This window comes from Alosa pseudoharengus, unplaced genomic scaffold (genome assembly GCF_046254945.1).
Source record: "Alosa pseudoharengus isolate Yale_2024_CS ecotype anadromous, Long Island Sound unplaced genomic scaffold, YU_APseudo_1.1 YU_APseudo_1.1_scf_15, whole genome shotgun sequence".
NCBI classification, from domain to species: Eukaryota; Metazoa; Chordata; class Actinopteri; order Clupeiformes; family Clupeidae; genus Alosa; species Alosa pseudoharengus.
In genome coordinates, this window is record NW_027468620.1 from 33,361,662 (window position 1) to 33,388,157 (window position 26,496).

At 39.4% G+C, this 26,496-nt stretch overlaps 1 protein-coding gene and 1 long non-coding RNA gene across 2 annotated transcripts; both read left to right on the forward strand.

Moving 5' to 3' along the window:
- The first annotated feature begins 15,545 nt into the window (after window positions 1–15,545).
- LOC143124610 (uncharacterized) lies at window positions 15,546–23,285 on the forward strand. The gene is made up of 4 exons (XR_012987056.1): window positions 15,546–15,622; window positions 17,853–17,923; window positions 18,199–18,227; window positions 19,843–23,285. It is a non-coding gene; the product is annotated as an uncharacterized LOC143124610 (long non-coding RNA).
- A 553-nt stretch (window positions 23,286–23,838) lies between these two features.
- Window positions 23,839–25,262, forward strand: LOC143123970 (G-protein coupled receptor 68-like). The gene is made up of 2 exons (XM_076285229.1): window positions 23,839–23,844; window positions 24,435–25,262. The coding sequence occupies exons 1-2, from the start codon at window positions 23,839–23,841 to the stop codon at window positions 25,260–25,262; spliced, it is 834 nt and encodes a 277-aa protein (XP_076141344.1).
- The last annotated feature ends 1,234 nt before the right edge of the window (window positions 25,263–26,496 follow it).

Here is a 26,496-nt window from a genome sequence, read left to right on the forward strand (position 1 = left end):
ATTTCTCAGGCGAAATAGCTTTTTGGGCGATTTCTTTTGACCTCCAGCGACGTTCAGTAAAATGCAGGCACGGTGATCAGCTTTCTGCAGATTCTCAACAGGTGTGCTCACATCCAACCCCAGAAATTCCAGCCACAACTTTAGCCTTTCTGGATCGTTGAAAGGAAGTCTGTGACAGCTTTTTTTGCCACGAATTTTCCCGCAATTCGGAACTGCACAAAATCGCCTCATTTTTAGCTGTCTGTTGCAAAATACTTCAAGACAGCAATCTTCTGCTTCTTCTGTGTATTCAATGAAATGCCAGTGGTTTGCTTGTAATTGGCAAGACGGTGTATGGTGCATTATCGCCACCAACTGGGCTGGAGTGTCTATTATTCAAGCTCTCAACGGAAGAATGTACGGGTGTGAGGCGTTTGGAAAAATAGCTCCACAGTTTTACAACATGGTAATAACCTGTTGGAAAGCGTCTTTTGCAGCGATTTTTGTGTGAGCATATCAGCGAACACCCCTGACCACTCGGTGAGTTTCACGTCTTTGTAAACGAAAGTTTAATGCGTTTTAGGAAGGATTGTTCCAGTGCACCTATGTATCGTTCTGGAGGAGGGGGGGCGCTACCACAGAAACCGAAAATTCTCAGGACAGCAGCATGTGTCCAAATTTCAATCTTAAACGTTCTATTTAATCATAAACTATCTGAAAATAGGGCTTTAAGTTTAAAATACCGAACCTGTCCTTTAATGTCGGGGCTGCGTATGGGAGGGTTCCCGCAAACTTCAGAATGCTGAGAGGACTTGCTATTTTATTTCTTTGTTCCAACTTCCAAGTGGCCTAGGCTACGTTAGTCATGAATAAATTATGTCAAATGTTACTCATTATTGACAAAAGGCAAAAGAGCTGCGTGCGTGCGGACATTTGAATAATGTCGGGCTGTAAACGGGTTCGGGCTTTTAAAAAGCTGTCAGTCTCGGGCTCGGTCAGGGCTCGGGCTGATTTCTGTGGGGGTTGGGTCTTGTCGGGCCTAAATTTAAGCAACAGTGGGTGGAGACCTTTAGATTCACAAGTCAGGGTTTGAAGAATTATGACGAGTGATAGACCTGGCTGTTGCCCCGAGTACTCGTTGTCGGATGCCTATCCCAACAAACAAGCCATCGCATCTATCTATCCATAAATTGCGGGAATGTCTGTCTGTCTGTCTGCGTGTCGTTGGTCCGTTCGATTTCAAACTTGGCAGGTGTCTTGCTACTGGCATGAGTAGTGTCTTGCTACTGGCATGAGTAAGTGCAGTGCATAGTATATCGTTATATATCGGTAAAAGAAACACACGTTGGCTTTCTCCGCTCTACCATAGCCACCCTCTCACACAGAACTGCGCGCAGGACCAGATAGAGGATAAGCGGAGATTTGGCAGCACCAAATCACGGTTAAAATGCAAGATATTTGATTATCATCTCTGATCTCAACAATAAAGACTTCCTGTATGTTTACTTGCATAAAATGATTACGCGGATTTTGCAACAACAGGCCAACAAACACGAGTATGTAGTTCTATTCAAAATTACATGAAAAGTATGTGCAATAAACTGATGCTTTGAATAGCCCAGGCTACATTGGACGTGAGACTTTGAATAAACAAACTACATTTCCGACTGCAAGGTCCCAAATTGAAACACACTGCTTTTGAGTCACATCGTTGCAAATGTCAAACGATCACAAAATGGCTTGTCTTCACTATCAGGAAAGTTATGCAATAAACTAGGCCTATAGCCTTAACTCAAAACATTTGTTATTCCATTCCGATCTGTAGAAATCACATGCAGTCATGCCTAAATTCTTCTTAGGCTACTGCACATTAATTATTTTCGATTTTCGTTACCACCGTGTAGTCAAGCCTTAAGACATACCCAAGTAGCCTAAATCGAGGTAATGTTTAATTATGCATGATTTATTTTGTTTAGTAGTAGGCTGGGATTACTCTCGGCAAGTCTCCTGCTTTTTCAAAAGGGGGGCGGCAGGCAGAGCGATGTACAGTGGCAGAGCGACGCACAGTGGCTGAAAGTGGTACTAAAGCTTCACGCAGCTTCACGGCCTCGTAATGCGCGAATGAAGTGGTCATTTGAAAGCGATGCCCACTGTAGATGGGTGCATGTACACTCTCTGTAGGAGGTTTACATTGTAAACATCTTGTAAATGTTCAAGCATAGGCTATCACAGAGAAGCTGAGACTACAGTGTCTTCCTAGCATTTACCATTGTGATGTTTATTCTGTTAAACAATGAAAATATCGATACCTGAATTGAAAATGTTATACAATGTCACTCGCCCCTTAAACATTTCTCTCTCTCTCTCTCTCTTTTTCTCACCCCCCCACACACATCTCTCTCTCTCTCTCTCTCTCTAATACATACCTCCCTCAAACACATCTTGTTCTTTCACACGTGTCTCTCTCTCTCACATACAAACACACTCCCCTCTCTCACACATACACATACCCTCTACAGTGTTTCCCCTAGAAATGTTTCCAGTAGCAGTGCTGTTACGTGCCGGAAGTTGTAATCAAGCCATGGTAGGGGGCTTATTTTTTTTAATCTATGGATGAAAATATTTTGGCTGTAGCTTCTTCAGAATTTTAACCATCCACACAGGTGGAATAGTTATGATGATGCAGTAAGAAAGTATGAAGTGGTCACCTGTGTTGTTAAGCTAGTTAATCTAATGATAATGTAATGGCCATCGATGCTATTAACAGTCCGTCCAGGATTTTGCGATCGCAACAATTAATGCAAATTCGACAAATCCCCTCAAATTCTGTGTGACCTTGCAATTTTGTCCAAACTCTGCAACTTGTCCGCAAATTTGACCAATCATTGTGAAATTTCACCTACCACAACAGTCCCTTGCGCAGAATATTGAGCCAGATGCCAAACTCATTTTTGCAGACACGAGAGACCGCCAGAGACTTGTTCGTTCCTCTGCCGTTTTGATGACAATAAATAGAAGGCTAACATTAATGGTCTGCTAACTTGCATCTCTCAACCTGGTGTTGCTAGGCTGTGAAAGTAAGTGCATATAGGACTACTTGGTTTACTTACATTTGAGTAAGCTATCCAACCCATTGGCAAACTTTTACATCTGAAGATGTCCTTGTTACACAAACTAGACTCACAAGCTCATATCACATTTGCTTGTGAGTCTAGTTTGTGTAATGCTTACCAAAATCATAGAAAATACCATTGCAAGACACTTATCTCTTCTATGATCCAAGAAAGATTTCATGCATCCACATATCCTAATGTAGCCTGGCCTTGGCCTGTCTATGTACTTCCGGTCGATTTATTTTCCCTACAGTACTCCGTCTGGAATAGGTTGATTCACGCTCGTTTACTTCGGCAGTTGGGCAGCCGACCAACCAGCGAACAGTGGGCGTCCCTGAGAGCGATTACGTACCCAGGCATGGTGTTTCAATTACTACGTCCCCGCCCCTGAAGCAGATCGCTTGGAATACATCAACGTAGGGAGCGAAAATGACTTATACTTATGAAATCTTTGAGCAAATGTAAGTAATACTTTAGCCTATTAACAGGAGTGTCATGAACGAAGTCACAGTGGAGTAGGATGTTATATCGTCAGCTAAACTTTAGTCATAGATTTTGTCACTTGAAATAGGCTACGAACGTACCCGAGTCAAACTGTAGTTTAGTAGGCTACATGGTCGGGTCAAAATCGCTATTTTTCAAACACTAAGAAGGCTCAACTTTTACCCGAAAACGACAACGAATACAAGCTTAAAAGTGGCGCTTTGGACGTACTTATGCATTTATATGAAAGTTTGACTTGGGTACATTCACAAAACACTATGATGCATTTTGGCGAGAGTTACGCAGATGAAACGTGTGATTGTTTGCTGATAAGATGCACCCGTGCTTGTGAGGGGCGTGCTGCAGAGAAACTTCTCTGTATGACGAAACGCCGGTTGTTAGTGATTGGTTCAAAGGAACTCCAATTATTTTAAACCTCAAACTGTGCCCTCCCACCCGGAAATAAACGAATGCCTATGGATCTAGGCCAGACTCTCATAACTACGTTATGAATTGCATCCACACAGCAGCCTTTTAACTGTGTTAATGTTAATTGCAAGGATTCCCACACGAACGTCTTAAAATGACTGAACTTTATTGAATGCTACCTCTGACTAAGAATGCATTACTTTGCACTTGTATAGTCTTTTATTTTGGAATCTTGAGAGCAATAAACATATATTGCAATGTTAAAGAATTCATGTTTTTTCATTCATATATGTAAATAAACATGTATAAGTTGCTATTAGTGAATTAATTGGGAGATAATCGATAATCGAATCGAAATCGAATCGGACTGAAAAAATGAATCGTTAGAATAATCGATGCATCAAAAAAATAATCGCTAGATTAATCGTTTAAAAAATAATCGTTTATCCCAGCCCTATTTATTAGTGCATTACTTTCTGAAGCAATTGACAAAGTCGTTTGCTCGTGACAGCCAATCGAAATAGGTGGCAACGCTGCTAAACAGGAAGTGAACTTAAATTCTAACCAATCTTCGGTTGTTTGACATGAAACTTGCTGTGACTGCTTATAGCCATATATCTGATGTAACAACATTGAGTTGCATGGCAACTCCAGCTTGTTTGCTTGGCCCCCTCATTGCTGCTTGCAGCTATATTTAATAGTGTTTTTTTCTCTTTCCCAAGATGTTTCTGATGTTTCCATCAACCCAGCGAATAGATCTACGGTGGAGGAGACAAACACATCTGTCTTCATATGTACCCCAGAGTTCTCACCCCAATTCTGATGTCATGATGTCTGATTATTGACTAAGCTCAGTAAGATTTTACTTTGAGTTCTTTATCTGTTTAGTTCTTCAAGGTAAAGAGTTTAAGATATATTTTTGTTTACATTCCATTGTTACTGAGTGCTTTTTGCCAATGCCAGTTTGTAGTACACTAATGTCTGTAAACTCTTTCTCTAGAATTTACAGAGGTTTTGCTCCAATAAAGTCTTTTTGGTTAAAAAAAAAAAACTTTGTAAGACAACTCTAGATCTGTGTATGATGAAACATACTTGTATAGAAGGCTGGTATTTCAGATCTATACTATACTTAAGTCTTTATACCATTGTAATACTCATATATTGGTTTTGCATAAATAGTTATTAATGCATCAAAATACATTACATCGTAAATAATTGTTGAAGAGTATCTACAAACAAATTCAATTAAATAACACTCCTATAATGAGGCTTTTACAGTGAAATAATGTTGCTTGTTTAATATTTTTTAGTAAAATTGACTGGGATTTGATGTACAAGAAGTGTCAAACTTGATATAAATTTTACTGGAAAAAAATGTTATATAGCGTAATGGTCATGCTAATTTAGCAGAAATCCAAAGTTGTAGATGCAGGTTCAAAATGTTAAATTTACAAGTTGTTTTGTAAAGATTATTAAAGTTTTAATTTACCGACTTTCTGGCAACACAGTTGGCTTATTTTTTCCCGCAAAAAATACAGGATTTTTTTTCAAGTGCTATATATTTTTGTAGTAGAACGTGAATGCTAAACTGTGAAACATTCACAAGTTGATGTTTTCACCATGAACTTTGACAGTTAATTTCAAAGTAATTTCGACCAAATTACCACGAACTGCAATAAACTTTCATAGTAGGATTGTAAACATGGATGATTGTTTTAAAGTGAACTTTAATAGTTCAACCATGAATTATATTACAGTTTTAATATGGAATTTCACAGATCATATTCATAAATTTTCATAGTAGAACTGTGAATGCTGAACTGTGAAAAATTCACAAGTTGATGTTTTCACTGTGAACTATGACAGTTAATTTCAAAGTAATTTCGATCAAATTACCACAAACTGCTATGTACTTTCATAGTAGAATTGTAAACATGGATGATTATTTTAAAGTGAACTTTAATAGTTCAACCATGAAGTATTTTACGGTTTTAATATGAAATTTCACATATCATATTTATACATTTTCATAGTAGAACTGTGAATGCTGAACCGTGAAACATTCACAAGTTGATGTTTTCACCATGAACTTTGACAGTTAATTTCAAAGTAATTTCGACCAAATTACCACGAACTGCAATGAACTTTCATAGTAGGGATGTAAACATGGATGATTGTTTTAAAGTGAACTTTAATAGTTCAACCATGAATTATATTACAGTATTAATATGGAATTACACAGATCATATTCATAAATTTTCATAGTAGAACTGTGAATGCTGAACTGTGAAACATTCACAAGTTGATGTTTTCACTGTGAACTATGACAGTTAATTTCAAAGTAATTTCGACCAAATTACCACGAACTGCAATGAACTTTCATAGTAGAATTGTAAACATGGATGATTATTTTAAAGTGAACTTTAATAGTTCAACCATGAATTATTTTACGGTTTTAATATGAAATTTCACATGTCATATTTATACATTTTCATAGTAGAACTGTGAATGCTGAACCGTGAAACATTCACAAGTTGATGTTTTCACCATGAACTTTGACAGTTAATTTCAATGTTTTCACCATGAACTTTGACAGTTAATTTCAAAGTAATTTCGACCAAATTACCACGAAATGCAATGAACTTTTATAGTAAAATTGTAAACATGGATGATTGTTTACAGTGAACTTTAACAGTTCAACCATGAAGTATTTTACAGTTTTAATATGAAATTTTACAGTTCATTTTTACCTGGGAGGAGCCACGTCTCTTACAATCTCTAACTTTATACTAGCCAAAGGGGCTCTCTTGAACTCCTTGCGGCCTGTAAAGTATGTTTTGTATATAGTTTGGAATGTTATTATTTTGCTGGCAGCCGTTAACTTTATTGCGACTCTTTTTTGGCCATGGCGTTTTGCTCTAAGGGCACCAAACGGTTTATTGCTGAAGTTGTTTCCCGGGAAAAGTTTTTTCCAATCCTGCTGTACTACTACCAATCAGTAGACTTTGTCTGATCTTAACATTATATCCTGGAATGTACGTGGCCTGAATACACCGATTAAGCGGACCCGTTGTTTAGAATTTTTACATCGCAAAGCAATAGCTATAGCTTTAGTTTAAGAATCGCACTTGAAAAGAGAGGATGTGTCCCGCTTCCAAAATAAAAACTACTGGCATACTCGTGCGCCCCTAATAAATCCAAAGGTGTGCTTATACTTGCAAAGAGGTCGCTACATTTATCCATAGACTTACTGGGAGGAGATGACCTTGGCCGTTTTGCGTATGCGGCTGTAACACTAAATCATTCCAAACTCCTGCTGGTATCCATCTACGCTCCAAACGAGCCTGATCAACATTTTCTGAATAATATCTGTGGAAAACTTCTACAATTTAGTGATCTTGATGTCGTCATAGGAGGAGATTTCAATGCCTCAATTAATCCTCAACTTGATCGCTCATCTAGTTGTAACCCCTCTAGTACATTGTCCTCATCCTTTCTAAATAGGTTCATTACAGAATTAAATCTAATTGACCCATGGCGCATACACAATCCCCAAACGAAGGACTACACATTCTATTCTCCTAGGCACAAATCCTTTTCAAGAATTGACTATATCCTGGTTAGTGCCCCCTTGCTTCAGTATATATCCAATATTGTTATATTGCCTATCTTGATTTCAGATCACGCTCCCATTATTTGTAATATCACACCTGCTACAGCTCATGCTAAGTCCCGTAGATGGCGCTTTAACGACTCCCTGTTGTATGATACTACATTTATGGACCAACTCAGATCTGGGCTTACAGAATTTTTGGAAATTAATACGGATCATTGCTCAAACCCACAGGTGTTATGGGAAGTTACTAAATGCTATCTACGAGGGAACTGCATTGCCTTTTCCTCAAAGACCAAGCATCTTAAAAATAAGCGCTTTGATTATCTTGAACAAGAAATAAGGTCTTTGGAACATCAGCAGACCCTTTCTCTTACTCACCCATGTTCAACTGTTCCTTATGTTCCCCATACTCATGTTCAACTGTTCTTTATGTTCTCTCACACCCATGTTCAACTTGTCTACTGTTCTTTATATTCCCCACACTCAGGTTCTACTGTTTTGTATGTTCTCCACACCCATGTTCTACTGTTCTTTATATTCCCCATGCTCAGGTTCTACTGTTCCTTATGTTCTTCTATACTCATGTTCTACTGTTCCTTGTGTTCTCCCCACACTCATGTTAAACTCCTCAACTGTTCGTTATATTCCACACAGTCAGGTTCTACTGTTCCGCATGGTCTTCCACACTCCTGTTCCTTATGTTCCCCATACTACATGTTCTACAACAGTTCAGACTCTGCAACCACGTCACTTTCAGCTTTAAGTTTTTTTCTGTTACTTCCTCATGTTCCTTACACTCATGTTCCTTACACTCATGTTCCTTACACACGTGCTCCTTACACACTGTCTCGTGTGCTCTCCACACTCATGTTCTACAGTTATACTATTCCTTATGCTCCCCCACACGGCCACACCCATGTTCTACAGTTCTACTATTCCTTATGCTCCCCCACACGGCCACACCCATGTTCTACAGTTCTACTATTCCTTATGCTCCCCCACACGGCCACACCCATGTTCTACAGTTCTACTATTCCTTATGCTCCCCCACACGGCCACACCCATGTTCTACAGTTATACCATTCCTTATGCTCCCCCACACGGCCACACCCATGTTCTACAGTTCTACTATTCCTTATGCTCCCCCACACGGCCACACCCATGTTCTACAGTTCTACTATTCCTTATGCTCCCCCACACGGCCACACCCATGTTCTTCTGTTACTTATATACCCCCCACACAGGTTCTAATGTTACTTATATACTCCACACCCATGTTCTTCTGTTACTTATATACCCCTCACACAGGTTCTAATGTTACTTATATACTCCACACCCATGTTCTTCTGTTACTTATATACCCCTCACACAGGTTCTACTGTTACTTATATACTCCACACACAGGTTCTACTGTTACTAAACCCCCCACACAGGTTCTACTCTTCCTTCTGTTCTTCCACCCTCATGTTCTACAGTTCCTTATGTGCCCCACCCTCATGTTCTGCTATTCCTTATGTAGACTTGATGAATGTTTGCATACAGTACCTCTCCCCTTCATGCCTGGTGTCCATAACTCTACTGTCACCACAGCACATTGACACACATTTCTATTGCATTGCACTGAAAATCTTTTTTATATATTAATTACTGTAAGCAATATGACACAGGTGGGAGTGGTATGTATACGGCCGTAATTCAGCCGCAGGTACGAGACCGAAGGTGGACTGCCAAAGGTAATTACAGCCGTGGCGATATCCTTTACCAACGCCATGGTCACGCGTTTAGTTTAAAGACACAAAATTGTGTTTACTATTGTTTATTTTAATTTACTTTTGTTCATCCTCTGCCCAAAAAAATAGTTCCAATCTTAGCCTTTGCTAAGCAACACAATACCACTCAAGAGCCAAGTTCAATGAGAGGCTACAGTATATGTGCGTGTGCACACAGTAACTTGTATAACCTTACTTGTTTATATTACATATCCCATATTACATATCTCATATCACATATTATATCATATCTCATATGTCACATTACATATCTCATATCACATATCTCATATTATTACAGTTTTGCTTTAAAGCACTTAATGAAATTTGGATCCACTTGATCTTGATCTTCACCTTCTTAGCAGAGCAGAAGTCATCGCTTGCAAATGATTTAACACTTTTTCATTGGTTTAACTCATGTTTCACATCCTTTTTCAAATCATTTAGCACATTTCTCATATAGAGACTCCATAGTCTTTCTCAGAAGAGGCTGCTCAGAATTTGTTATTGCTGAAAAAAGAATACAATAGTCTGTCAATGTCCAAAGCCGAGTTCATCATTCACAGAACTAAGCAAAAGTATTATTTTCATTCAGATAGAACTAGCCATCTGCTTGCATTGAGGTTAAAGGAAACCGAGTCCAAAGTAAATATTGATATGTTACGAAACAGTGAAGGCAAAATAATTACAGATCCTAGGGCTATTAATAACAGCTTTAAAGCATTTTATTCCTCACTATATTCTTCAGAGGTGGTTCTTGACAGACATACATGCAAACATTTTTTAGAGAACTTGAACCTGCCTATCTTACCAGAAGAGGACAGAGACCTTCTAGAAGAACCTCTTATGTTGGAGGAATTTCATAATGCGGCCAAATCTCTTAAAAAAGGGAAATCCCCCGGTCCCGACGGAATTCCCCCGGAGCTCTACCTGGCTGTTTGGGATGTTGTTGGGCCCCTAATCTTGAATTCTATGAATTATGCTATTAAACATGGTATGCTTCATAGGGACCAGAATATAGCGCTTATCATTTTATTACAGAAGAAAAATAAAGATCCATTGAGTTGTTCTAGTTACCGTCCAATATCCTTAATTATATTGGATTTCCTTGGTTTCCCGGATTGAGCCCTTCATGGATACTTTGATTCATTTTGATCAAACTGGATTTCTTAGAGGGCGACTGGCCGCAGACAATATGCGACGTTTATTGCACATCATTGAACACTCTCACACATATACTGACACTTGCACAGTTTTTTCCCTTGACGCGCTCAAAGCTTTTGACAGACTTGAGTGGGACTTCCTATGGACAGTACTGGAACATTTTGGTTTCGGTCCTAAATTCATATATACCATTCAAACCCTTTATAGTAACCCAACAGCTTCTATTTCAACAGGAACTTATCAGTCTCTACCCTTTACATTACAGAGGGGTTGTCGTCAAGGCTGTCCCCTATCACCACTTCTTTTTGCACTTTCACTAGAACCCTTAGCCCAAGCTCTCAGACAAAGCCAAGCTATTGCACCAATTACTTTACTTGGTTCTCAACATTATATATCGTTGTATGCGGATGACATAATTTTGTACCTCTCAGACTTAAAAAACTCAATACCTAATGTCTTAAAGTTATTCCACCACTTCAGTAGCATGTCTGGATACATGATCAATTGGGATAAATCCTCCTTAATGGCCCTTAACAATATCTCTCAAAACATTCCCCTTCCTAACAATATTGTGTTCACTAAATCATTCACATACCTAGGAATCAAAATAACGGATTCTCTGTCAAGTATCATCCAGTTAAATTTCAGTGAATTCAGCCAGAAAATAAAACTTGATCTTCAAAGATGGACTAACCTTCAGATTTCAATGCAAGCCAGAATCAGTACAGTCAAGATGAATATTCTACCACGCCTGAACTTCTTGTTCTTTATGATCCCATTCACACCACCTCCCAAAGAGTTAAACTCTGCTGTATCTAGATTTGTGTGGAACGGCAGAAAACCCAGAATAAGCTTTTTTATTTTGCAGCGAACAAAATTAGAAGGTGGCCTTGCCCTCCCTAATTTTCAGATATATTACTGGGCATTCCAGATCAGAGCTATGCGAACATGGACGGACAAAGACGGTAAAGTGCCATGGAGAAGCATAGAATCAGCTGTTGTATATCCCCATAGACTTCAAGATCTGCCCTTCACAGATATAGGACGTCGCAACTCGCACCATAAATTTGGTCATGTTATTTCATCCACTTTAGCTGCATGGTACAGTGCTGGAAAAGCAATAGGCCATTCAAAGAAATTCTCTCAGCAATCTCCTCTATGGAACAATGCTCACTTCTTATCTGATCAACGACCTTTTGTTTATCCTTTGTGGTCGTCTAAAGGGGTTTTTACTTTTTCCAATATTTTTGACGGGACTGGTTTGCGTACATTCCAGGATATCCAAGCAGAATGCAACCTACCTGGCTTCTCTTTTTTCTTGTACCTGAGGTTGCGATCTGCTATGAAAGCTTATGGCGTGCCATGGAATTCTGTTTTGAGTGACCACCCAATGTTTAGCTGGATTGATCCTGCCAAAGATCCTAAAGGGGCGGTCACAGTAATCTACAATTCTTTACTCAGTAGTGTTCATAAGCCTTTAAAGATACTATCAACGTGGGATTTGGAACTTTCTTGGTTAGGATTCCACCCGGACTGGGAAACAGTGTGGTCAAACCTTTGCCTTACTTCTAAAAACCTTAGTCATGTACTTATTCATTTTAAGACTATCCATCGTTTCTACTACACACCTTACAAGCGATATCGCATGAAACTCATACCCAATCCATACTGCAGTTTCTGTAATACTGACGCCACTGGTACATTTCTACATATGTTTTGGGACTGTCCAGTGATTCATCTATTCTGGAAGTATGTGATTGTTATGTTACATGATCTTACAGATCTATATTTGGATTTGGACCCCTGTTTACTATTATTGAATGATGATTCAAAGTACCAATTTTCTTTACGTGACAAAAAAGTGTTGATGGCAGGGTTCACAGCTGCGAAAAAAGCTATTTTACAGCAATGGATAACTCCAGATATAAACTTGAAGCAATTCTGGATAGTCTCATTTCATTACATAGTTTGCCTTGAGTGTACAACTGCAAAGATTAATAAGGCAAAGACAACACCTGGATGAATATAGCCTCTGCCCTCAGAGCTTCTTTAAATATTGTAGTCAATATGAGTTTGCTGCCAGTATTTGTTAAGTGTGATGTGTTCTGTGTGTGTTTTTATTTTACTTTATTTCATTTAAATGTTATTTTTATTCTCATCCGAATGCTCTCTCTGTATGGTATGTGTTGTTTATTGATTGAAAATAAAAAATCATAATCACAAAAAAAAAAAAAAAATCACCGACATATTCGGCACTCTGGCAAGTACGTTCCCTCTTGCAAACGCGACTCGGCCTATCACCCACTTCGCTCGGCCCGGCTCGTGGTGGAGATGGAACTCCCTCCTCAGCACGGTGATCAGTTAGGCCTACTCTTTGTAATGTTTTTGACCTGGCTTGGTGCCCTAACAAGACCTGGCGAGACTGCCACCTTGTGATAAACCCACGAAAATAAATGGCCTAGTTTTGACCAGTGCATGCGTCACTGATTCGACCCAAAGCGGCAACCAGCCGAGTTATGATAAAGTGTCCAGATAAAATGTCCAGATTGTGCGTTTTCATGAGTTTTGATAGTCATCTATTTCAGTTCTGTTCATGATATAGTTCCCAAAATCGCACATAAGGTGAGTTAGAGTGGCATGGGAACAAAAAAAATGCAATATTGTGTTTTTGGCACTCAATGTGTTAAGAATGTGTGTTAATGAATAAACTAGGCTACATGCTAGTTCAGCCTGGACCTTAATAGGCTTAGGCTTAGTCTCTGCCTCAGTCATTGCAAGCGCCTCTGATTTATTAATCACCACTATGTGGATACTGTTTTTAGAATTGATTTAGATTAAGTGTTAGTATAATTTGTATTTTTGTAATTTGTATTTTAGTATATTTTTATATATTGTATTAAGTGTTAGTATAATTTGTATTTTAGTATATTTAGCATATTCTTATCTTCTACTGTCCTTACTGCTTAGTTGTGTTTTTATATTATATACTTTAATTACTCTTTCTGCTGTTAAAGAATGTGTTGTGTTGTATGTATGCTGCTGAGACCTTGAATTTCCCCTGGGGATCAATAAAGTATCTATCTATCTTCTATCTATCTATCTATCTATCTATCTAATATTAACATGTTACAGTATTATGTTTAGCACTTAAAATGCACTCAATAGCAGAGACAATGGACGTACCAGCTGGCTGGCACAGAAGAGTTATGATGTTGCAGCTCCTTGATTGGCTAGAAAAAAAATCACAAGGTGTTTGCGTTTAATAAGAAGGCTACCAAAAGGTTATCTAAAATCAAGACAGGAAACATTTTGGAATATGGTTCCAAAGCTGTGTGAGTTGCGTACCCCTCCAGTTATCATACACCCGAATATTATTAATACTAAGTCTTGTTCTTGGGTAAAGGGGGCTATATATCCTATAAGAACTCTGAAAGGCTTACCTGAAAAGTTATCTCTAACCCCGACAGGTTACCCAATCAGCAGTAGGCCTATGTATCCTAAACTCAGACGTACTATCAAACTCCACAGTGAGCAAAAGAAAAAGGAACAAGAGATCTTAAATATCTGTAATTATTCTGTCACCCCACCTCCATTCCACACATACACCCACAGGCATGCACACATTAAATATGCAGGTGACAGGTGCTCTGCTGGTATGCAGGTGTTGTTCAGCTAAGGACAAAGAGACTTTGGTTTTATTTTTGACTTGGATCCAGTTTTACTGTAGAACCTGTATAACATAAGGTTATAAATATAAGTTCTCTGAGGAACAGCACGAGACGTTAACCAATGGGAAATCATCCCCGCCATCGACCTCCAATCACCCGTCTAAGGGATATTTTTGTGGGCCTTATTCTATATAAGGTGACACTGTGATAAACTAGTCCTCTTTTTCACATTCTGAAGTGACCAAACTGGCCAGGTTCAGTGAGTCAATGAGGCTAGAAAGGGTTAACATCTCGTGTTCCCCTTCAGAGAACCGAGGTTATATTTTTAACCTTACATTCTTAATCAATCAATTTCCCTCAGCATTAACCAGTGGAAACACATACTGTACATTGTGACAGTGGCCAAGTATTCACTGAGAACACACCGGTCGAGTGCTACTGCACTCCCAGCTGGTATGTTAAGAAGGAGCCGACAACACAGCACAGGCAGGGGCTCGCAGTCACCGAAGTAGTTCTCATGAGAGTGAGACCAGGAGAGTGGATGAACAGAAACTGGCATTAGTACCGGGGTGTGGTACACACGGCCGATGTCACTTGGCTGCTGGCCAACGATGTTGCACAAGCAGTACACTGACTAACCCTGGCAGTCGTGGCATCAACGAACAGTGGCAGTTCCCTGGCACTGGAGGACGTCTCATTATGCAAAACCGAAAGCACAGAGCAGGCTACTGATATACTAGTGATGTCCAGGATGTAAAAGTGGGCATATATGTTGTATTGAAACGCCGCCCAATCATGGAGGAGATGCATCTCACCCAGCTTAATGTCAGGGTGAAAGGCAGGTAGCTCAATGACTACTCCTAAAGGCTGAGGTCAGCACTTTAGGCTGGAAGAAGGGATTTGAATTAAGAACAACCTTACGCAGCAAAGTGCAGGGCTGCATTTTGACAGGGCCGTCAGGTCACTCACTCGTTCGTGGTGGAGATGGTTCAGAAGACAGCACAATTACTAATTATTAAGTGCGTAGAGACAGGGGGCACCCCAAACATATACCCCTGGTGACAGTAAACTATCAAACATTTTGATGCTTTTCGCCCATCCCTTCCCGTCCACAGTGAATGCAAATTAAATTGGCTTGACAGAACAAGTCTGGCAGACTTGTTCCTACATTTGCAGTTGGTGGCAAGTCAGGACATTTTCTTTGCCTGAAGTTAGGCAATAACTTTGCATGCCTGTGGGTGTATGCATGGAATGGAGGTGGAGGCGGAGGAGGTGGGATGACAGAATAATCACAGATATATCTTGTTCCTTCTTTTGCTAACTGTAGAGTTTGGTAGTAGGTCTGAGTTTAGGATACATACTGCTGATTGGGTAACCTGTCGGGGTTAGAAAACTTTTCAGGTAAGCCTTTCAGAGTTCTTATAGGATATCTAGCCCCCTTTACCCAAGAACAAGTATTAATAATATTTGGGTGTATGATAATTGGAGGGGTACACGACTTACACAGCTTTGGAACAATATTCCAAAATGTTTCCTCTCTTGATTTTAGATAACCTTTTGGTAGTCTTCTTATTAAACACAAATTTCTAGCCAATCAAGGAGCTGCAACATCATAACTCTTCTGTGCCAGCCAGCTGGTACGTGCATATTGTCTCTGCTATTGAGTGCATTTTAAGTGCTAAACAAGTCAAGTCAAGTCAAGTCAAGCTGAACTAGCATGTAGCCTAGTTTATTTATTTAGATACTTAAGTTAACATTAGAGTAGAACCAGAAACATTTTTGTGTAGTATTGTAGTATGTGTTATGTGTCTTATTCTGCACCTCAGATTTCACTACCATGATGTAACTAGTACTAATGTCTACAGCCTCCTCCAGTGAGGGTTTTACACAAGTTTCTTTATGGGTGCTGTGTAGTATTTGTAGTTATACAGGATCCAAGTTTAAAATAAAACCAACGTCTATCTCAGCAAAAGACTCTGCCTTAGCTATGGCTTCAATCGCAGCACATTAAATTGAGTTTATATGATACTGTACATGTTTTGGGAATAACAAGTCCTTTTTAAGTAACTTTGCCATATTTAAATATGTGTTTACTCATTATGTGTGCTGTCGTCTGAGCCACCTCCACCACTGTTTGCTTTACTCTCCTGAAGACAAATGCAGTTATACAGTTTCTACAGTAAAACTGGCACCAAGTCAAAAATAAAACCAACGTCTCTTTACTATCCACAAATGAGCTCAGCAAAAGACAGATTCTTTGGGGATAGCAATAGATCAGTTAATTGAGACAACTTTTGTGGTTAGATCCTGTGTGGTAGGCCTATATGTTGACATTGGTAGACCAATGTATTATGGGGCATTCTGGCGTTATTCGTAAATTATAAAGCTGTATCCTCAGCTGTAGTCTACTTTCCCTAACACAATGGTGGTACCTCCTGGGATTGTATTGGTACAATTTAAATCTTTACACTAACCCCCCCCCCCCCCCCCCCCCTGATGAACTGTCAGAGAGTGGCAAAGGGTATAATAATTTTTAAAATAGTATATATATATATTTTTAGGCGGTTTTGTACATCTCTGGAAATGACCACATTCTGGGGTTCTGATATAGAATGACTACACAACATATGGAAGGACAGAAAAGTCATGTACAGATGTGTAGTCCATCTTATACACACTCATGAAGCCAACAAACAAAAATGCAAAAATAGAGACTTTTGTGTAATTATTCCATTTTGTGTAGTCATTCTATATCAGAACCTGACATAGGTTACAATCCAAATAGACTGACAGACAGACAGACAGACAGGCAGATAGATAGATAGATAGATAGATAGATAGATAGATAGATACTTTATTGATCCCCAAGGGGAGATTCAAGATAGTCTAAGAAACCTCAGAAATGCATACTTTTATTGTCAGTATGCATTTTGGGTAACCAAAAGTCCTATGGGGAGTTTCCATAGGGCATTACAAAACGCATGAGCATTCCTTGGCCAATAATGGTCTAAAGTACTCATTTTTCATTCTATATTGATCTACTTTTGCACACAGCTTCGCAAGACCTGGTCCTAAGGCTCAGTTGTGTGTCTAAAATCATATCAAGTGACCTAGAGGGCTGAAATGTCAGAGATGCTTGTTATCCGGCAGAGAGACAAAAAAAAAAAAATATTCTAGGCTCTGTAACTCTGTGCTAGTGCTTCCTAAGAAACTACAGGATCTTAGCTTTCTAAAGATGTCCAGCATTTGATGGTAGGCCAAAAGAACACACTGCCCTCTGAAGTAGGCAGTACAATGTTGGGGGGGGGGGGAGCCTAGAAATGGCCCAACAGGTTATGGGAAGATTTAAAAAGAGAGACTCTTGCACTCTAGTAACATGTGTGTGGTCCAGGTACTTTTGCATAAAAAATGGTTGTCATTCACAAGACTACTTCCACTTTTACCAGAGTATTTTTTAACACAAGTATTTGTACTTCTACTTGAGTAAGGGAATTGAGTACTTTTGCCATCTCTGTTAGAATGTTGGGGGGAGGTGGGGGGGTACTGCAATTGTCCCGCCTACGGGACACCCGCTTAATTATGTAATTTCTGTGATAATTTATGGATGGGAAATTACATGGTGCTTTCACAGATACACGGCTTGAGAAAATTCCCAATGGCAGAAGAAGCAGAAAGGACTAAAGAAGCAGAAAGGACTAAAAAGTAGGCTATACTGTTAAAAAATGCTTGTAAGAAAATTAGCCTAAATTGGCCAGTAACATAATGTTAATGTACAACAGCATCAAGACGGAAGTTGTAAAAACTCCAATATATCCAATGTGATGTTTTTCACAGGCAGCATTTTGAGTTTTTTAGGTTGTTCCGTTAGAAGAGTGTAATGAAATATGTTTATATAAGCCTGCAATATGCTAATACACAGATTTCAAAGATTTAATTGTTAATAGTAACCACAACTGATGAAATTTGTTTCTTGGCAGAAACCATTCACCATTCAACACCTTACATGGTAGGCCTTAATGCTTTACTCAAAGCCTTACATCTCTCCTAATTGCTTGACACTAAATAGAGATATTTTGTTTTGATATATATAGTATTTTGTTATTTCTATACTAAATATAGACAGGAAATCCATTTTACCAACTTGAGAGCGGCGTTGCTGTGTAGCAGCCTATAAACAATGTTGAAACATTTCCTATAGTCTCTCACCTATATTTTCCCTGATGCACTCATTGACGCATAGACACACTCACCCGCTTTGGACTTCCTGCTACTGTCCCTTTCTATATTACAGAGCTAGGCTAGACAGGCACGTGTAACTATAAAGTGGGGTCTGGGGTCATAGCTGTGGTTGTCGCAGTAGTTGCTAGGTAATAAGGTAAACCCTATTTTTGATGCCAATCAACAAAAAGCATGCCTTTTATGTCTGTGTACTGTACGTAGGCTACACAAGATTTGATGTATGATAAACACAACCAAGAACAAAACCAAATAGCCATTTCATTTGAAACTAGCAGAAATTATAATCAGAAGTTCATTTTCACCAAAAACCGGGACAATGTGTGAGTGTACAGTACATCTGAACCCATTCTACCTACCCATGGTGTCAGTGTTAGGATTGTTCAATGTTTATGGGCATCAGCCAAAAGTTAAAAAACATGTGTGCTTCGCAAAACAGCGGTATGCTCAGCATATGAATGCCCTGCTCCCAACTTTGCCCCTGTGAGTAACCCTACAGCGCCAGCGAGCTGCTGCAGTTCGTTTGAAGACACAGCCTATCGTAGACGGGGCGCGTGTGCTCATCAGTGTTCTGCTTGTGCAAGGTCACTAGCTCACAACTGTAACCTACCACCCAAGTGTGCACTTTCTTGAATTTCCCCTTGGGGATCAATAAAGTATCTATCTATCTATCTATCTATCTATCTATCTATCTACTACACCCCAGTAGTAAGCTCAGTTGTTCTCCCAGCCCTGCACCTCTAAATAGCCCTCCTGTGCCAGCGAGCTGTCCCCATTTTATGCAATTGGACACTAGGACTCGTCACAGCTCTGCTTGTACTGTATTGCCGGCTTACTTATGGCTACCAACCATGTGTATGTAGCACCCTGGCAGTGAGTTCTCAGTGAACGCTTGTCCCTCAATGAGGCGCTGTGATAAACATGTTCCCATCAGTTAACGTTGAGTGAACTTGACGGAAAGAGAACGTATGGTTATGAATACAACTTCGGTTCTCTGTCCTCATTGGCTCTCTGGACTTGGTTCACTGGTTCACTTCAGAATGCCTACAGGGGACTAGTTACTGGTGGTGCAGCCTTACAGTGCAACCGGAAAGTTTTCAGACCCTTTCTAGTTTTTCACATTGTTATGTTTCAGACTCATCTTAAAATAAATTCAATATTTTTTTTCTCATCAATCTACCGGTACACAATCCAATACTCCACAAAAAAGCAGTTTGGAGTGTTTTCTAAATTTATAAAAAAATAAACGAATTAAATATTCCATTTACATAAATATTCCATATTTACCTTACTTGTGTTTTGTTCTGTGATTGGATTGAACCTGTGTTGAGTTGTAAATTTGTCTTGTGTAAATATAAAGTACAATAAACCTTTTACTTTTGCAGGTCTGCTCAGGACTGTTCCTGGAGTCATCTTGTTGACTACAGTGGTTGGGCTATATGCAGGTTACCTCTGTGGATCATTGGCAACAGAAGCAATCGAAATCTTAACAACAAAAGAGAGAGAAATCTTAACAACAAAAGAGAGAGAAACACCTTCACAGAAACTATTGAAACAATTAAAACAAGGAGTAATTGGATTGTGGAGGGGGGGTCAATGTCTTATTCAGGTCAGCAGCCTCTATTCGATCCTTTTTGTGGTGATCTACTCTTTCGTAGTAGCTAAAACAATGACCACCCTTGTCTACAGGGCTATTCCAGATAATTGGCCTCAAACAAAGTATACTTTGGCTGTTCCAGTGGGTTTACTTGGACTCACAATCACTGGAGCAGTCCTTGGTGGAATAGAAGAAAGTATCAGGGAACATATTATATTGTCATATTTTCTTAGTTTTCTGTTCATTTTTATTAACACGCTAATATTATATTGTCTTGCATTGTTTGCATGTCAAGATAACATTGTATTCCAATCTGTTTGTCTAGCAGTGAACCTGGCCACTTCCGTTCCAGTTGGTCTAATGTGTGTTATTTTCCCGCATCAGATAATGCCAGTGAGCTTGTCATTCATCATAATATTATCTATATTTACACTAAATTTGTTTTTCCTACATGCAACATCTATCATACATCTTGTACCTTGCATTATTTTAATGTTCCTCATGGCAATATCAAATACTTTTCTCGTAATAGAAAATCAGAGCATCACCGTGTTGACAGGACACATTATTGCAGTTGGGCTTGGAGCATCAATAAACATAGTGCCAGGAATGACTGAGAATTCACATAGTGTATATTTTGGAGCGGCAGGTGGAGCATCAGCCATTTTAGCTGCAGTCCAGAAGGCCTCTGACTGGATGGGTACGTGGGGCAGGTTATGGGCACTGCTGGGGGCATCAGGGGCAGTTGGGATAGCTCTGTCTGCAGCAGGGGCAACTGCTCAGATGTATAGGGAATGGATAGAAGAGAGCAAAAGTACAGAACAGAGGGAAGAGAGGGATGAAAGAGGAGGAGAAAGTGATGGTCACAGACAAAGGACAAATGGATACACAGAAATATTCAGAGGAGTGTCAAATAAGATATTTGTGCTGGACACAGTGTTAGTATGTATGCAAGTGTGTTTTGTGGCGTTGGTAATGCTAGTATTTATTTTTGTTTCCCTAAAATTTAAACATTTAGAAGGCATTTTTGAGCTGATTATATTTATAATTTGTACTTCACTATGGTGTATTAGGAGCATTGTAGCACTTAATATACTGAACATGGGGACAACAGAACCAGCAGGCCAAATAGGGCATGTGAGAAGATTGAGAATGGGAATGAAAGAGTTCAACACACAATGGTGCAGCGCAGTCAGGATGGCAGGAAGAGGAGGAATTCTGGGAAGAGCATTAGTAGCTTTAACAGCAGCAGTGACTGCATTTCTGTATGCAGGAGGTCAGGATTGGAGATTTAGGGCTTTTGTGGCCATCTGTGCTGCAGTTGTTCCATTGACAAGTTACAAAACTGTGTAGAAGCCATATATTTTACTTCAGCGCAGTTGCTGAGTGTGATTGTATTATAATGTCCAGGGGCCCTATCGTGCACTCAAGCGCAATTGACTTTGTATAGGCCTACTGGCGCTTGTGTCTTTCCTATTTGCCATTTAGCGCATATTGGAATTTGGCAGCTGTTAAGAGTGACATTTTTTGCCTTAAAAAGCCATTAAAGCCAAGACCGCATGCTGTGAAGTTAGGCTACATGCAGGTCTCCTTTACGGAGGAAAACCATGCTAAAATAAAACTCTGTAGTCACAAATTTGATTGTGTTGGTATGAATGTATGTTGTAGTATGCGATTTATACTGTGTAAAAAATATATACAGTAGGCTACTAACGTCTTGGAAATGTTGTAAAATTATTGCAGGGTTGTTGTAAGATGTTGTAAGATTGTTGCAGGGTTATTCGTCTTCGTGCATGTCTGTTAACAACTCATTGCCATCATCGTGAAGCGTGTACCCACGCTGAACATCATGTAAACATTAGTTCAATATGCCTCTTTGTGGAAGAGTGGAATACATTTCAAATGCTTTATTTCTTTCTGTTTTTGTTAACCTATCAACCTATCCTTGTGGAATAGTGTAATATTTTTTTGTTAACTTCTCAGTTTAAGTAAATTATTATATAACCTTTACACATTTGTTGAACAATGGTACTAATAAAAACTACAGGATAGTAAGAACTGAACTGTTGCTTAATTTATCCAATTTCCACCACCATGGAAAAGGTGGGCTGGTCTCGGGCCTGAAACTCCCAGGCTGAAAAGTGGCCCCTGGTATACCACATCCCGGTATGGTACTCAAGTGGATTGTGAGTACCCCTTCAGTGTCCACAAAAGACCGCTGCTCACCCCAGCAGCAACTACACAGCATTGATCGTCATGGCCCCGCGCTTACTTAGTGCACACAATACACAACACAGAACTTCCTCAGGCTCACGCCTGTAAGTGATTCTCCAGCACTAGTTGTAAGCTACAACTGCTCATTCCACATCTCACCCTGCACTTTCCAATACTTTACTTGTACTTTGCTGTGCGTACAATTGATTTAGAATATTGGGGGGGGGGGGGGGTAAACTTTAAGTGTAGTGCTCTACAAAATGTCAACTTTAAAACATTTTTATTTTTCATTTTTGTTTGCCCCTGACCCGGAGTTACCATTAGCTCAATGTTGTTTTCTGTGTGACCTCACCTTAAGTTAATTAGACAAAATGTTTATTTATGTAGTGGAAACTGTCTATAAAATGTATAATACTTAGGTTCAGTTTCTAGTAGCTAGTACTTAAGCACTACCCTAGTTCAACCTAAAAAGCACTGGTCAAATGCTACAGGAGACAAAACGTGGAGAAATTAATTTAATTTCAGTTGATATTTCATGATTCCATGTTATTCCATGTTTCTCATACAGTAGTAAGCCATGGCACAAGAGAGGATGACTGCAAAGCAAGTCAGTGTTTTTCTGGCAATTTTCTGTAATCAAGTTTATTTGTATAACTGAGATCATCTTACCACTACACTCCCTTTCTGTATCAGTGATTTAACCCTTTAGCATACCATTTCCCAATTTGTGTTTACAAGTGATTGTTTTAGACATTAGTGAGTGAGCATAACAATTCAAGTGGGGATGGGGGGCTACATCTTTTGCCATGGTCAAGGTCAGAAAAGAAGTCCTTGTACATGAAGGCCTGCAGTCAGATTCATATCAAATATCTGTGACCATTTTATAAAAATGTATATTGTAACGTAATATTATGTTTAAGTATGTTTGTGAAATTCATATAATTTACAATGTATGAATTTACACCATTCATTTGTCATGTCCATACTAACATAATAAACTATGAATGAATGAATGAATGAATGAATGAATCCCTCTTTGGTTACATAGGGGAATTTGCCTTGTATCATAAAGCGCTGAAAACTCTTACCAGTTGGAGCAGCTGTGCTCTGAGAAGGATGTCTGTATGTGATTCCACAGACATCAAGGCCCGTATTCACAAAGCATTTTAGTACTCTTTAGTATCGCACTAAAGGTATTTAACTGAGAGTTTTCTCTTAAAACCTATTCACAAAGCTGCTGAGATAAATGACAGGAAAAAGGACAGCTTCTAAGATAAGATAAGAGATTTGTTGCTATGGTTGATGTCATTTCTCATGCACCAAACAAATGTCTACTCAACCATCACCTCAAATGCAATGTCAACTTTAACTTTTAAATTTCCCTCACAGGATCAAAAGAGTATATATACTTATACTTATACTTATATACAATGTCAACTTTAACTTATTCCCTGCATCTTGTCATTTTCCTCTCTCGTGCATGAAAATGAAATGTGTGGCATAACCTTGTAACTTCATAATGCATGCTTCATATCCAAATATATGTCAGTTAATAAGTACCCAAAGGAGGATGATGGTTGGTCAGTGGTGCAACCGTTTCTGTATAAGCTAAGGGGCTGTTTCGTCACCTCTGTAATAACAAAAGGGAGATGTAATCAACGCTGTTGCACCAGTGTTGTGCGTCATTTCTCCATATAAGAGCAGTAGGCTATTGTACTGTTTTGTACTGACCTTGGTGATTTAAAAGAGCTGAGTGTCTACCGGCAAAGTAAGAACCTTTACAGCAGTAGAACATTTACTTGGTAAACAGAAGGAGCTGCGCATCCACCATTGGTAAAGCTTGAACCGTTTTGTCATTGCATTTTGTTTACTGTTAAGGTCCTTTCTCTGTGTGCGAAGTGATGTGTGTATTTGAAAGCATTTTGCATTGTGCTATGGGAGACAGTAAAGAAGGCTAATGATGCAAATAGATGGAATGGAAAATAATTGTGTTCATTAATTTTCACAAATCATTAAAGTACTGCAACAGTCTTGCAGTGTAAATAAATATAAGTGCCGAAACACAGGTTTTATATGTCTGATACAGTATAGGATCTGTCCAGAGAGGAAGAGGAAACGAAAAGGAGTATGAAATAGAGGTGATCAACCAAACAATCAACCAAACAGTCCTGGGACGACACCTTCAGTCAGGTCCTGTCAGCGGTCAGCTGGGTGATTCTAGTTGTCGCCTTACCCATCACATTACTGGCCATTTACGGACTGTATTTCTTCATCAGGGCTGATCATGTTGCCCCTGTGTATGTCATCAACCTTCTCATCTCTGATATGGTTCAGATAAGTGCAAATCCAATTAGCTTAATGAAAAAAGACGTGTATTTACTTTATTATCTCAGTCTGATGGCAAGCGTTTGGTTTATGGTGTGCATTGCTGCCGAGAGATACATCATGATTGCCTATCCAGTGTTCTACAGAAACATGCAAACAATCAAGAGAGCCCTCCGTGTGTCAGTCGCTGTGTGGGTGGGGGCTACCATTGCACTGATCATCTTTGAAGTGGTTGAGGGGGCTGATGACTACCGAGGAGTGGTTTTCCTGCTGCCCTTTCCCTTGTTGACAGTGTTTCTCCTGGGATCGTGGAGGGTCCTCTCAAAGTCTCGCTCTGTGTCTCCTGAACAGCATCGCCAGGTCATGGGCACCCTGGTCCTCGTGCTCTGCATCTACGTGCTCCTCTTCCTTCCTTTCATCGTCTCATCTTATCTTTACTTTGAGCTGAAGTTGAAAAATCAGGCTAGTGTGTTTTACTTTCACCTCTTCTCTGAGGTCCTTATGTCCCTGAACCCAATGCTAGACCCCATCTTGTATGTCTTCATGCGGAGGGATGCTAAGGACATCCTCTGGGCTTTCCCCTGCTTCCACCAGTTCCAGAAATGCAGAAAGCCATTGGAGACGCAGCCCACCAATGACACAGCAGAAACCCTGGTTACCCTGAGTTAGGAGGACCCACTGACAGCGATCCCTACCACAGCTCTTCTGGACGCAAAATGTATTACAGCGCATGAAAAAGGCACTGTAGCAATTGCAGCCATTGAAAATGTAAAATCAGTAGACATCTGCACACAATTAGTTGCATGGACGAACTAAAACCATATACTGTTTGTTCAAGATTGGGAGTAATAGCTTTTTTGATGTGCACAAGTGATAAGATATGGAGTTTGAAAAAGCAGTTTTGAGAATTTCAACCCTGATCTGAATAATGCATTGAAATGACTGAGAAAACAGTAAGTGAAGGCCCTCAGGCTGCGCTGGATGCTAGAGCAGAGGTCATGAGCTGAGGGCTGTTTCCTCACCTCTGTGATAACAAAAAGGAGATGTACAGTAATCAATGTTGTTGTGCCAAGGTTGTGTCAGACCATTTCTCCACATAAGGTCAGTTTTGTACTGATCTTGATGATACAAAGATACAAGGATACAAGGAGGTTTATTTGTCACATACATAGCTATACTAACGTAAAACATGTAGTGAAATTTCATTTGGTGTTCAGCTTTTTCTGTGCAAGTGTGAAGAAAGAAAGATCAAGAAATATTTTAATAAATAGCAAGAGAGAATAAAAAGTGCAGTGTGTGCACAGTCCATGTGCAAGTGATAAGATATGAAAAATAAGCTGAGTGTTTACCGAAAGTAAGAAGTAAGAACTTTTACAGCAGTAAAGCATTTATCTATTCACCAGAAGGAGCTGAGCTTCCACCATTGGTAAAGCTAAAACCTTTTTTCTTTTACGGTTAGAGGTCCTTACTTTCTCTGTGCTGTTTAAAGTAGATGAAGTGAAGCATTATGGGTTGTGCTAAGGGGCAGATAGTAAAGGGGGCTAATGATGCATTTAGACAAAATAACAACAATGGTGTTCCTTCATTTTTTTTAAAGAAATCTTGTCAGCAGTGCTTCTTACAGTGTAATAAACAAATAAAAGTTTTGAATTACAGGTTTTATGTGTCTAAAATATCATATTATCTGTTCAGACAGGAAGGGGATACGAAAAGGATTTTGAAATTGCAGCAAACCAAACAATCATCAAAATAATCTGTCAGTCCAAAAATGCCCTGAGAGTCACCGATGCCTATCAGAGCTCCTCCGGTAGCATATGGCAAAACACGCTTTACAAATTCAGGCAATGTGTGGCAAACATGCTTTATACTGTATTTAGGCAAACATGCTTTATATTTAGGCATC